At 42.5% G+C, this 12,665-nt stretch overlaps 1 protein-coding gene across 1 annotated transcript; it reads right to left on the bottom strand.

Annotated features, from left to right (window-relative positions):
- Positions 1-6,759: 6,759 nt before the first annotated feature.
- LOC104567538 (follistatin) lies at positions 6,760-12,173 on the bottom strand. The gene is made up of 6 exons (XM_088519947.1): positions 12,070-12,173; positions 10,070-10,261; positions 9,451-9,669; positions 8,864-9,088; positions 7,600-7,830; positions 6,760-6,867 (listed from the first exon to the last, which is right to left on the bottom strand). The coding sequence occupies exons 1-6, from the start codon at positions 12,149-12,151 to the stop codon at positions 6,785-6,787; spliced, it is 1,032 nt and encodes a 343-aa protein (XP_088376073.1). The 5' UTR covers positions 12,152-12,173; the 3' UTR covers positions 6,760-6,784.
- Positions 12,174-12,665: the final 492 nt, after the last annotated feature.

Raw genomic sequence — 12,665 nt, 5'->3', positions numbered from 1 at the left:
GCCTGAGAGATTAATAAATGAATTGTCACAGCTTCCAGGCATGCTGAGTTGGGAAGTGCAACTCTCAAGTTTGTGGGCTGTGTAAATTTGGAGCTCCACATCTGTATCTTTGTAGAGATACACTCAGTCCCTTTTTCCTTTCTCATAAAATGAATAATTTCTCCAAAATCTGTGTCCAAATGTGGAAGTATTCAGTATTTTTAAATTTTTATGCTGAACATTTTAGGCTTTTTGCAGTTTTGGTGGAGCCACTATTTAAAACAAGAATTGGAATGGACCTGACTAAACCATCTGTATGTGGGAAAAGATTATGAGAAACATCCCTGCAGGGCTCTTTTTAGTTGCTCCAGTAGGCATTATCCTTTATTTTTCCAAGTGTCTTGCCTTGGGGCTTTTTTGCTTTCCTTGCTGTCTTGACCAATCTAGCTTGGACTTGTTATTGTCTCACTGACAGTTATTGTCAGTCCTAAAAAAATTGTGGAACTGAACAATACAATAGCTTTAAACTGCATTTTAACTACTTCACTCTTTCATCTTATTTACTTATTTCAATTTAAAAATACAGTCAAGAACTTTTGCTTGCATTTTATTCACTTCTGCATAGCATGAATATTCTAGTGAATATATGGTGCAGATGCTGCTTTTTGCTCCTTGCAGAGCAAAAAGTTTCACTAAAATCAATGGAAAAATAGATTTTATGAGAAATTTAAGGATCATGCAAGGGAAAGACATGCAAACAAAGGAACACTATTCCTGCTGGCAATTGCATCCAGCAGATGTGGTGGCATGGTTGTTGCATGACCATTAGTTTCTTCTGGGAATTGTTTCTTAAAAACTAGTCATTCCTTTATGATTTTGGAGTCTGTAAGACTTAAAAGTGTGTGGACATACCACTTCATAGGATCATAGCATAGTTCAGGTTGGAAGGGACATCAGGAGGTGGACTGTCCCATGGAGAAAAAGGCTCATTCACTCTGAACCTCCTTTGTTTCAACCTATGACTGTTGTCTCTCATCTTGCTGCCCTGCACTGCTTCACAGAGCCTGCCTCTATCTTCTCAATGACCTCCTCCTAGGTACTGGAAGGCTGCTCTGAGGTGCCCCCAGACCTTTCCTTCTCCAGGCTGAAGGAGCCCTGGTCCCTCAGCCTCTCCTTGCAGGGCAGGTGCTGCAGACCTGAGGATCCTGATGGCCCTGCCCTGGCCTGACTTGTCATCAACACTACCTTTGTCTCTGTAGTCCAAGAACTTGCTTAAATACATAACTTATCAATATATCCTGTTTTGTGAACTCTTTTAACAATACTTTTAATGCAAAAAAAATTGAATGGTAGCACATTTTAGCATTTTCTAAACAGTTTAATGAAAAGTTTCTACATCAGCCACCCATCAACATCATCCTTGTAGTTCCAGATGCCTCTTAAAATATGAAGTGACTTAAAATAAGGGTACATAGCATGAAACTTAACAGAAGGTTCATAAGAGAGCTATTATCTAAATAACAGCATTCCGCATTGCTAATGGATCTCAATGAGAAATATATTTAAACTGTTCTTATGGGTAAAACAACTGCATTTTATAAGGGAATTATTCAAACTAGAAATTTTATCTTGACCTATATTTTTATATACAATCCTTCTGCACAAAGTAATAAAGTTTTTTTTAAATGCTGCCTTGCTGAACATCTAATATGTCATGAAAAAATGTTTCAAAAATTAATTAAAGAGATTGTTAAAAATCTTTAAACCCAAGTGACTAAAATTTGGTTCTCAAATGTAACTGTAGACAGCTCCATAGCAGTGCTTTCATTTGGTGGAGTTGTGAATATCTCTAAAGCTTCCTGGAAGCTCTGGGAGTCTCAGGTGGTATTACTGAGTTGCAGAGGTAGGAATTCAGGGGCCTTTAAACACTCAAATTTACACTGGACCACCTTGTTAAACTAATTATCCTGTAACAGCATCTAGCTGTTATCAAACTCCAAAGTTCCTTCTCAGTTTTCCAACACATTAGTGCTTTTCATTCCCATGGCAAAGTTGAACAAATCCATTTAAAGATTAAGAGATCAAAGCAATGTACCTATAAATTACAAAAAAAAATAGACATACATTGCAGTTTTATCTTGAAATCAGTCCCTAAGCTGAACATTATGACTCTTGCCTTGTTTTCAGGTCAGATTTCTATGTGATAGTTTTATTGACCACATTGTTTAGGAATAATGAAGCTATGAATTACACAGATTTGCCCAAGTGAGTGTTAGAAGAATCTGGCCACTGTCAATTATATATTTATATCTATCAAAAAAAAAGAGGGATTTCAAACTGTTAATTTGTGAAGTACTATTTTTCCTCTACCTCTAGCTGCAAAATGCACACTGCTGCAAGGGCTTTGGAATTACAGAAATATCAAACAAAAAATGTAATTGCTTTATCTTCAGGGAGTTATGAATTTAAAATCTGATACCTTGTGAACCTCTTGGTCTATGTACAAATGTTATGCTTTACCAGAAAGCAAGGAATCCCAGTTCTTCAAAAAGATAAAATACAGATGTTTCTAGTGCTGGTGATTCATTGTATAGTAAAATGTCACTGCCTAGAATACAGCATCGCATACTGAAATTTAATTTCACCTGATTCCCATTTGGAGGGAAAGAAGGAAATATTTTTATGTCATAAAAAAAGAAATGGCAGCTGTTTGAAATTTGCTGAGGGGCTTGGAATGTAGTTTTAGTTGAGATGTATTAGCAGGCAGAAAGCAAGCAAAGACGTAAAAGGTGCAAAAGAAATCCATTATATCGTTCTTGAGTCTGTGTTATGAACATTGCTATCCGGAATGCATTCTAGTGTGATCAAAATTGTGTGTATTTGCTTATAGATATTGCACAGGCTAATACATTGGGGAATCAGGGCTTTAGAGGCAATATTCCTATTGTTCAAATGTCTAAAACTAGGGCTTTTGGAATTAAACTGATTTTACTTGAGTTCCAGAATATGAGTTTCTGCTTTCAGACATACATATTTCAGTCTGCATAACTGTGCCTGACTCTTCAGTGTCTGCATTTGTGATTGTAATTCTCAAGCCTGGGATTCAGTACCAGGTACACACCACTAAGCGTGAACTAAGAGTGCCAGAAATGTGATTTACAGCAGTGGGCTTGTTGAGCAAGGGAAATACACATGCCAGCCAATAGAAACCACCGGAAGGAGAGAAATTTCTGAATTTCTCTTATGGATTTCAGTGATAGTGCAAGATGTTTTCAGAGCTGCAAACCACACATCTGCCCTTAGGCTTCCAGACATCTCTGTTTCTTCATTTAAACAACATCCGGTGGATTGGTGTTGTAGGATAGCCTATTAGTTAGACAGGAAGCAGAAAAAAAAAAAAAAGACAGAAAATGCTGTCCTCGGAGAGAGGGAACTAACTTTCACATTTCCACTTCCCAGGAAGGTGCAAACCTAGAAGAAAGGGAAGAAAAAAGTGCAAACTCTCCTCTTGTAACTGTGGCTCAGTTCAGAGAGATGTGAGATTTCTAATTTTGATTTAAGCAGAGGGTTAAGCATGATTTCATAGCTCAAGGATGGAGGCACTTGCATGCTGGGGGAAGGGGAAGGAGAGGCAACCTGGATGCTGGCCCCTGCTTCAAGCACTCTTTATGTATGTTACTCAATTACAAATGCAAAATGTGTAGGCAGCCCCTGGGGCAAGAACCCAAGACTTCCTCTTCAAAAGGAGTACCTATTAGGGTTGCAAATTATTCTCTCTCAATAAATCTTGCTTCCTCTCCAATAGAGAAGCATGGCTGCAGCAAGCGGGCTAGACCGTTCTCCAGATGGAGCTTCACCTTGGGCTGGTTGAAGCTGCTCTCCTGGGAGATGTGGGAATGATCTCCCCAGGAAGAGGCTGGCGATGAACCTGAATTTCATGAACAAGTGTCTTATCTACAAGTATGCAAAACGTTGGCAGTCGAGCTACCACCACCCCTGGACATGTTTTTGGGAGAAAGTGTCTGGGCTGTTGTGCTTCATGATGAGGTTAATGTACATTAGGTGTGCTCAGAGGATGCCTCCCATGTCTGGAGATGCCCCACCTGTATATCACAGCCAGGCTTTGGTGCAAGGTAGTTTTCAAGACATTCAGCTGCACAGAAATATAAGAAGCAATGGGATAATACAGTTGCAGAACTTTTATTTTTTTAAACAACAAAAAAATTATGTAATTTTTGTGGCTTTTTCACAAAAGTCTAAATACTACTTACTTGCATTTTTGTTGCACTTTTGAATTTGGCTCTTTCTCAAAGTTATTTTGTGAAGCAATGGTAGAACATAAAATTAGAACCCAGAAATCCTGCTCTGCTACAGTCGCTCTGTAAGACATGTAAATATATTTACAATTAAAAACAGACTTGAATGTTGTCATTTTGTTGAAAATGAAGTAGCTGGCACCTATCTGAATTTCAGAAAAATCTCTTCTTATACTCTGCACATCTATAAACATTTAATCTCTGTTTCATTGCCATGCATTTATTAATTCCTTAGGAGATTGCTTGATAGGCTCCTTTTCCATCCCTCTGTTCTCCCAACCCCCCTTCCCTTTTCTTCTCAGTTCTATTGCCCACAGGAGACTAAAATTCTGCTCACCTTGCTCCTCTCATCACGCACTTCCTTCCAAAGAGATTACTTGTCTAAACTAAGCAACAGGAGGGTGTAGGTTAGAGACTTTTTGGTAGTATTTTGAATACAATATTATAAATGTATTCCTGTTAGTTTTTATGTATTTATTAATAAATGAATGAGTTATATTTGCTTTGGATAATGCTAAACAATCCATAACAAATTAGAGATTATAGTAAAAAATATATAGAGCACTGTAGCAGGAAGAGCCTTTAAATGTGTTTTGTATTTAAAAGAAATGGGTAAGTCAACTTCAGCTCTCAGGCTTCAGTTCAGAGAAGTACTTAAACACTATTGAACAAAATGCTTAAGTATGTTTTTAAGCTGTATGCAGTACAATAAGAAATTTGCAAATTGGGGCCTTGTTTGGCAGAAGAGAATAGACCAAATATAGCTTAAAACAGAATTTTTGTCCCTGCTGTGCTCTTGGCTATTACCATTCCTCTTGGTTCTCTGCTCTTATGACTATTTATCTCAGTTCACTGTATCAGAATCTGCTTTGAAAAGCAAATATTGGCTCAATAAGCAGAATCTTGGAGTGTGAGTTCCTTTAGGGAGAGGTCCTCTCCAAGAGGCCACGTGTGCTTTGACTACCTGCTTGTCTGCTGTGGTGACTGCTACCGTTCTAACACTTGGGCAACGAGGCCAGCTTTTGCTTTTTTTCTGTTGATCATCTAAAATGATGATACAATTTCAACAGAATACTGCAGTAACATGAAGGTGGAGCTTAAATGCAAAAATGCAAATGCATACTCTAAACCTTGAGGTATGCAAACTTAAGTGTCCGATAAATTACAAACTGTTTACATAGAGGAGGGAGAGAGAAACAGAAATGCTGTTCCTCTTCTCATTGATCAGTTTACCTGGATTTAAAATTACGTAACACTAAAAAACTGAAGACATTGACCCTGCCTGAAAAGAAGACTTTCCTGGGATCAATCTCAACTGAAAGATTTGGTCATAAGAGATGTGTTTCACTCTTATGTCATACACAAGCCTTATTTCCTCTGTCAATATCTCTTCTCCGCGCCAGAGGGTCAGAACCCTTTAAAACCAAAACCAGAGGACCGCATGTAGGGAAAATTCCATTTTTTATTTTTTCACTCATCATTTATTTACAAATGCACATTATAACTTTTATATACATTTCACATTTACATGGTAGAAAAGTACAAAACTATATATTTAAATGAATTTATATTTAACTCGCCATGTTTGAAAATATAAAATTGCATCAGAAAAAAAAAGTATTATGAAAAGCAAGAAACTTGAACTGATAAAGCTTTGATATAACTTTTAGTGACACACTAATTGAAAAGCAAAACTTCGAGAGTGGTACTGCAAGACCATCTTAAAGGAAACGTGATAACACATTTATGCATGTTACGAAAAAAAATAAAACAATAAAATAAAAACCTTTTTATTCTTACTACAATTAGCCATGTAGCTATTAACAACCTTCATAATCCAACTTCTTTGGGTCCGGAATTCTTATAGTACAGTATATATGCTCAGCACGCTGAGATCACTTCAGTAACACGATGTGATCAGAAGTAGAGAAAAGTGAAGTGGAAGAAGTTTCCTTAAAGATTGCCTCACTGCACCCTGGAAGTATATTTAAGTCAGTTGCAATGCCTTTTGATCAGTCAAGAATCCTTGTAAACAAAAACCCGAGGGATCTTTTATGTACAGAACCAGCAAAAAGAAAATCCAATAAATAAACAATAACAGAAACCAACATGCAAGTTTCCATGCAAGTGGAAAAGAGTTAACATTAGTGAAACAAAGAGATGAGATCATGTGGGTAAGCTCTAAGGAATGGACTTTTATAGTTTACAAGAAAAAGAAAAAAAAGAAAAACTTTACTTTACAAGCAAGAGACCTCACAATAAATAACACTGCTCTTCCCGTAACGAATAAATTTCTTCAAAAAAAAAGGTGTACAGTCAACCAGACATTTTATGTATAAATTATAAAACATGACACAGTATAAATAAATGTCTATGAGACTCAACTATATGTATACTTTTTTACTCCCCAAAATAAATAAGCATACACTTATTTACAGTACGGACATTTGATTTCGTGCCCAATGGCTGTTCCAATAGTAATGGAGGTTTTACCACTCTAGAATAGAAGATATAGGAAAGCTGTAGTCCTGGTCTTCATCTTCCTCTTCTTCCTCTGGGTCTTCATTAATGGCTAGATGGGGGAATACAGGGGAGCTGTTGTTTAAATAAGGACAACAACAGCACAGCAGCAGCTCAGTGCATGTTTTCAAAGCCCTCTGAACAGCCATAATACAGCGTTGCATTTTATGTGACTTGTAGTGAGATGCTCTTTGGCATCTGCTGTTATGCAATAAGGGGTTTTTTTATACATAATCTATGAAGTCATAACTGCAGAAAGTTCTGAAGAATCAATGGCTCAGGTTTTATTGGCAGATTCCTGAAATCAAATAAAAAGTGCTCTTGTGTTCTAGGTTTAAATGCTTTGTGCCCTTCATTCAAAGTTAGTAGAGGCAACTGTGCTAAACCAGATGCCCACGTGCTACCATTAAGCTCATTCTGTTGGACAGAGTTAGAGTTTATCCGAGTGTTAATAAAGCAATCAGCGAAGCACACGAGAGCAAACAAATTAGGAAAAATCACTAGAATTATGCTCCTGGGGCAACCCATTTCTGATAAAGCAGCTTTTTCTTAAAATAGCCCCAAAACCCCAAGCTGAAAGCCAACCAATTGCTGGAGATCTATTGCATTTTATCAGTAACCAAAGGATGCATGTGATATATACGTACTTATATTGCATGTGTTCCATATCTTGAATCTCTAAATTAAGCTTTTTTTAAAAAAAAATGTAAAGGCATACATCTTTATCACCTAAGGATTGCCTTCAGAAGCCTTAAAAGCCTGCAGAGTTAAAAACGTCACTTACAATTGCAGGATCCGGAGTGCTTCACTTCTAGCAGCACGCCCATGGAGCAGGCTGCCTCTTTCATGGCACACTCGCTGGGGTACGTAGTGTTGTCGCTAGCGCAGACTGCCTCGTCTGACTTGCTTTCGGGACATAGCTCATCGCAGAGGGCGCACCGGCCTCTGCCAACCTTAAAATCCCACAAGCATTTCTTCCCAGCGCTGCACTGAATATCTTCGCAGGATTTGGCTTCTAAAAATACACACAGGATACTAGAGGTAAGTGAAAAGAAAAGGGGAAAAAAGCAAAGTAGCAACAATCCCAGGCTCCTTTTCCTCCATAAACTCAGGGGAGACAGCTCTGAGGCAGTAGATGCCATACCTGCTTGTTTAACTCTAGACAGGAGCTCCTTGGGAAGCACTGCCTGCCTATGTGTGGGAGACGAATCGAGCCGTGCTAGGAGAGCCTGGCCCTGGGAATGCAGCATTGCATTTGCATATGGTGCATGTCCTTCCCTGCTCAGGCTGATAATCCCGGGAAACTCAGCTCCCCACAACGTTGGTGCTGAGTGCAGAATTTACCAATACATTCAGCATTTCTAAATCATTTACTTTTAAACCAAACCCCATAGAGTAATTATCTGCAAGATTAGAAAGTGAATTTACCTCAACCTCAGACAACTAAAAGTACCCCAAGATTTCCCAGAGCCTCCCCCAGCAGTTCTGGGGAGCAGAGGTTTCCCCAGAGGTGCTTCCCTGTGACACTCAGACTTCACTCCCATTACTTTCTGGGAAGCACAGTCACAAAAGAAAATGTCAGGATGCACAGAGATGCACCAACTGTCTCCAAACTCTGCAGTATTTTTTAAAGAGGGAAAAGTGATCAGATGTTTCCAATTAAGTTAAAGCAAGCTCTGACAAGACCACTTGAATACAATTGTTTCCAGGAATCCAGATCCACTGAATATCGAGACCTTGTTACACTGTAACCATGTCATCATCTATTTAATGGTGTGGGTACTTCTCCCTTGGATACTAATGTCAGCACCCACCCACAGTGATAGCAAGAGAGGCAGGAACGGGCCCTCTGCTCCCTCTGCAAGCTTTGCTGGAGTAGAGCTGCCCCTGGCTCTCCTGTCTCCTGGAGGGGACACAAGCCCAGGCCGTGGGAAGTCTCCGTCCCATGCCCAGCCACAACCTACATCCATTCGATTCCACACGCAATATTCCAAAATGACTGAGCAAAGCAGCTCTCCCCACTCTTACCCTCCAACCGAGATACCTACTGATGCATTTTCCTTCGTAGGCTAATCCAATGGAGCGGCCCAGGAGGCAGGTGGCTTTCCTCAGGTGGCAGGCGCTGGCATAGGTTATGCCGTCATTCCCGCAGAGATACTGTTCGGGGGAGGTAGGCTCTGGGCAATTGCGGTTACACGTCACGCAGTAGGCATTATTAGTCTGATCAACCACGCAGGTGGAGCTGCCCGGACATAAGACATCCTTACAGGTCTCTGAAATAAAGATGGAAATATGCGGTGGTTAATAGGAGATCCCGGAACCCAAGCGAGGAGTGAATGAGTGACATAATGAGACAAGTGATCAGATAAGAGCCTGCAGCAGCTTTTGTCATTTAAAGGCCACTGGAGGAAACCTTCCCATCTCGGGGTAGCTGGTAGGACACAAGTGCTGCTAGACTGTGGGGAGGTCTCACTCCAGCTACATTCTTGCCTGTTGAGCGCAGTTTAGTTATTGTCTCCCAGCACTTGGAACATTGCTCTGGTTACTGTGGGGAAGTATGTCAGCTCCTCCTCCCTACACTCAGACACACACCCTTTGGCATTTGAGGGAGATTGGATTAGATTTGTGAACCTACTTTTGCATTTGCCCTGATACTGGACTTCAAGTTCGGGCTGTTCTTTACATCTGGCTTTGAGAAGGGCACACTCGTTCCTGTAGGTTTTCCCATCTAAGCCACACACGGGGCCCTTCCAAGTGATATTAGAGCAATCCGGAGCACAAACACACCGAGGTTTGTTCTTCTTGTTCATTTTACATTTCTTCCCGGGTCCACAGTCCACGTTCTCACATGTTTCTGATGGAAGGAAAGAGGCACTGCTTTAGTATGGAGTGTGCAGATCAGACTTCCTGTCAAAACTGTTTGAAAAAAAAAAAAAAAAGCCACTGCAACTCCAGGGTATAAAGAGAAGACACTTTTTCCCCCAAGCAGGAGACAGAACTTGAGGAGGGCTCTCCTCCCCAGGGGGGGCAGGGGAGAGAGGAGCTCACTGCCCTCCGCAGCCCTGGTGTGCACAGTGTGGCCACGCAGGAACGAAGTCCCCTCTTGCTGGTCCCGGTGCTACTACAAGATGCACTTCCAGCCATCCATCTCCTCCTCCACCCCCAGCTCCTTCCACACTCCTCCTCCTCACGCCAGTCCCTGGGTGGCCTGATCCTCAGCGCAAGGCAGCCCACAAGCTCTCCCCCTGCCTCACCTTTGCATGGGATGCAGTTTGGGGCTCCCCCATTAAAAATCATCCACTTAAAAAGTGTGTTGTCGTTGACATCTTCCTCTGTCCATGAAGTGGTCAGGCGCCCCGTCTTGCAGCACTCCTCCTTGCTGAGATCAGTTTTGTAGAGGACCTGGCAGCGGCCGTTCTTCGCCTGCCGGAGCCAGCAATTCCCAGCTGCGGCGGGGGGGGGGGGGGCGAGTGAGAGGGAGACACGCAGCCATATCAGTGTCACTTACCAGTGACTCAGACACAACACATGCGCCTTGCATTGACTTTTACTAGACTATTTACTTTTATTTTTTCCATTTCATAACCTGCAGCTACACTGGCCCACTTGGGAGAGCAGTTGGGGGGGAAAAAAAAAAGCCTCCCCCCCCAAAAAAAAATCAAAACAGGATGAGGCAGTTTTCTTAGATATTTATTCCATATGTAGAGCAGAAGAAACACTGCCGTGACAGAGGCTTGAAAAGGTTGTGCATTTAAAAGGGAATAAAAAGAAAATTGCACTTGCAAATTCCTTCTCCTCCCCCTGCGCTCCCCTCCACACAGCGGCTGCACAGCAGCATTGTTTTAGTGTCACACACAGTCCCAGTCCTGGCCCATTTTGCAATCTGCATGAATTGGGAACATTTGCTGTGAGCGAAGTCTTTCGAAATCTCCACATTTTGCTGCTTCCATTAACAAATGTCTTTCCTTTACTAAAATAAGTTAGCAGAGGTCCAACAAGAGTGAGCAAAGGATGCAAAATGCAATGGCACAGAGACTAGCAGGGTCCCTATGGAGTTTTTAAAAACAATCAAACTGGAAAAGTTATAGGTGTTGTCTCTCCTGCAAGCAATTCTGAGGAAAGTACACTGTCCTTAAACCAGATAGAGGGCTTTTTCCCCTCTCCCTCTTTTTTTTTTTTTTTTAAACTAGTATCCCTGTTATTTATGGAGTCAAGCCAAGAACATTAGTCCAAGCAACTCCCCCTTTTTTAGCTGGACAGTTTTGGTTGGGATGAGTCTCCCGTGAATAACCAATGTAACTTTTCCAGCAACGCAATACCAGTTGATTCTGGTGCTAATCCAGTGAGGGTTCGATCCTGCCTCCTTACTCCGGTGGGGATTTACTGCAATGAGGGGTCAGGATCAGCCATTCGAGATGTTTCTCTACGCCCAGCAACATCATCCTCTCCCTCCCCCAAATCACTGAACAAATAGCACCACTTTAAAAAAAGTTTTGTTTTACAGTTGCCTATGTTACAGTAACTTAAGCTCTGCTCAGTGAAAAAAAGGAAAAAAAAAAAGATAAGCAATGGTAAGATATCCATGTTATGGCTGGAACACGGTCAAGATAAGGGAAAAAAGATCTCCAAACTAAAAATCAAGATTCCCTTGTGTTGAAAGAGGGCTCTTAAGAGTTGTCAATATCAGGTTTGGGTTTGTTTTGTTTGCATGAAAAAAAATCATACTCTTCTTATTTAATCATACTCTTCAGTGTGGAAGAATTTACTACATAGTAACATTATTCATCAAAAAGTGGAGGGCGGGGGAGAAAATCCCAGTATTAGAGGAATGTCCGGAAAATGACCATTCTTGCTTTCTGAAAATGTCAGCTGTAATAGTGGGGCTCCCCATCACCACTTCTCCTTCCCGTCAGGCAGGCGAGATAAAAATCGCAGCTAAATTACCAGCAAACTTTGAGCACTCATTCGAAATCCGACACTAGGAAAGTTCCCTGGCGATGCTGCCTCTCATTCATGCTGTATAATAACAGCAAATACTGAGAAACATCCTCGTCTGTCCCCCGTGCGAAGACCCAAGCAGAAGGAAGCCTAAGTGACACCTCGGCACAGAGCAGCCCCGTGCCCCCAGCTAACTTAAATCCTGTTGCACCTTGGAGAGAGGCGCCTGAGCACCGCAGTCTCAAAGTCAGGAAAAAAAAAAAAAAGAAAAAAGAAATATATAAAAGGTATATGGGAATAAGCAGCGTGCTCTTACCCTGCACCGTGTAGTTGTCCATGCAGTGGCAGAGGAGCAGGAGGAGCAGGAGCACGGCGGGCTGGCCTCTCCGCTGTGCCATGCTGAGCGTGGCGGGGAGCGGGCGCGGGGGGAGCAGGCAGAGGCAGAGGAGGAGCCGGAGCCGGAGCCGCCGCCGCCGCAGCCGCCGCCGCCGCGCTAGTCAATGAACGTCAGGCGCCGAATGCAGCCTCGCCTTAAATCTATATGGAGATCTTAGCTGTCTGCGGTGGGCGGTCTCCGAGTGTGTGTGTGTGTCTGCTCGGGGGTGGGGAGATTTAAAAAGTTCAGCGTGAATCAGGTGACATTTTCCACCTTCTGGGAGCCCGCTCCAGGCGCTCTAGGTGCGCAAAGAGGCGCGCACAGCGGGGCGCACTGGGCGCGCACTCCCCCGTCCCTGCGCCAGCCCCGAGTCCGTCCAGTGCCGCGCAGTCGCCGGAGCCGCCGCGAGCGCGGAGCCGCCCGCGCGCGGAAGAGGCGCCCGCGGGGTTCCCGGCGCGGAGGGCGCCCCTTTCCGACCCCTCTCCCAACTTCGCGGTGCGCAGGGGTGCGGAGGGGAGTCCGCCCGCCCGCCTGCT

This window comes from Tinamus guttatus, unplaced genomic scaffold (genome assembly GCF_059628265.1).
Source record: "Tinamus guttatus ecotype Peru unplaced genomic scaffold, ASM5962826v1 Tinamus_guttatus_pri_ptg000077l, whole genome shotgun sequence".
Taxonomy (NCBI): Eukaryota; Metazoa; Chordata; class Aves; order Tinamiformes; family Tinamidae; genus Tinamus; species Tinamus guttatus.
This window is presented reverse-complemented; position numbering and strand designations above follow the sequence as displayed.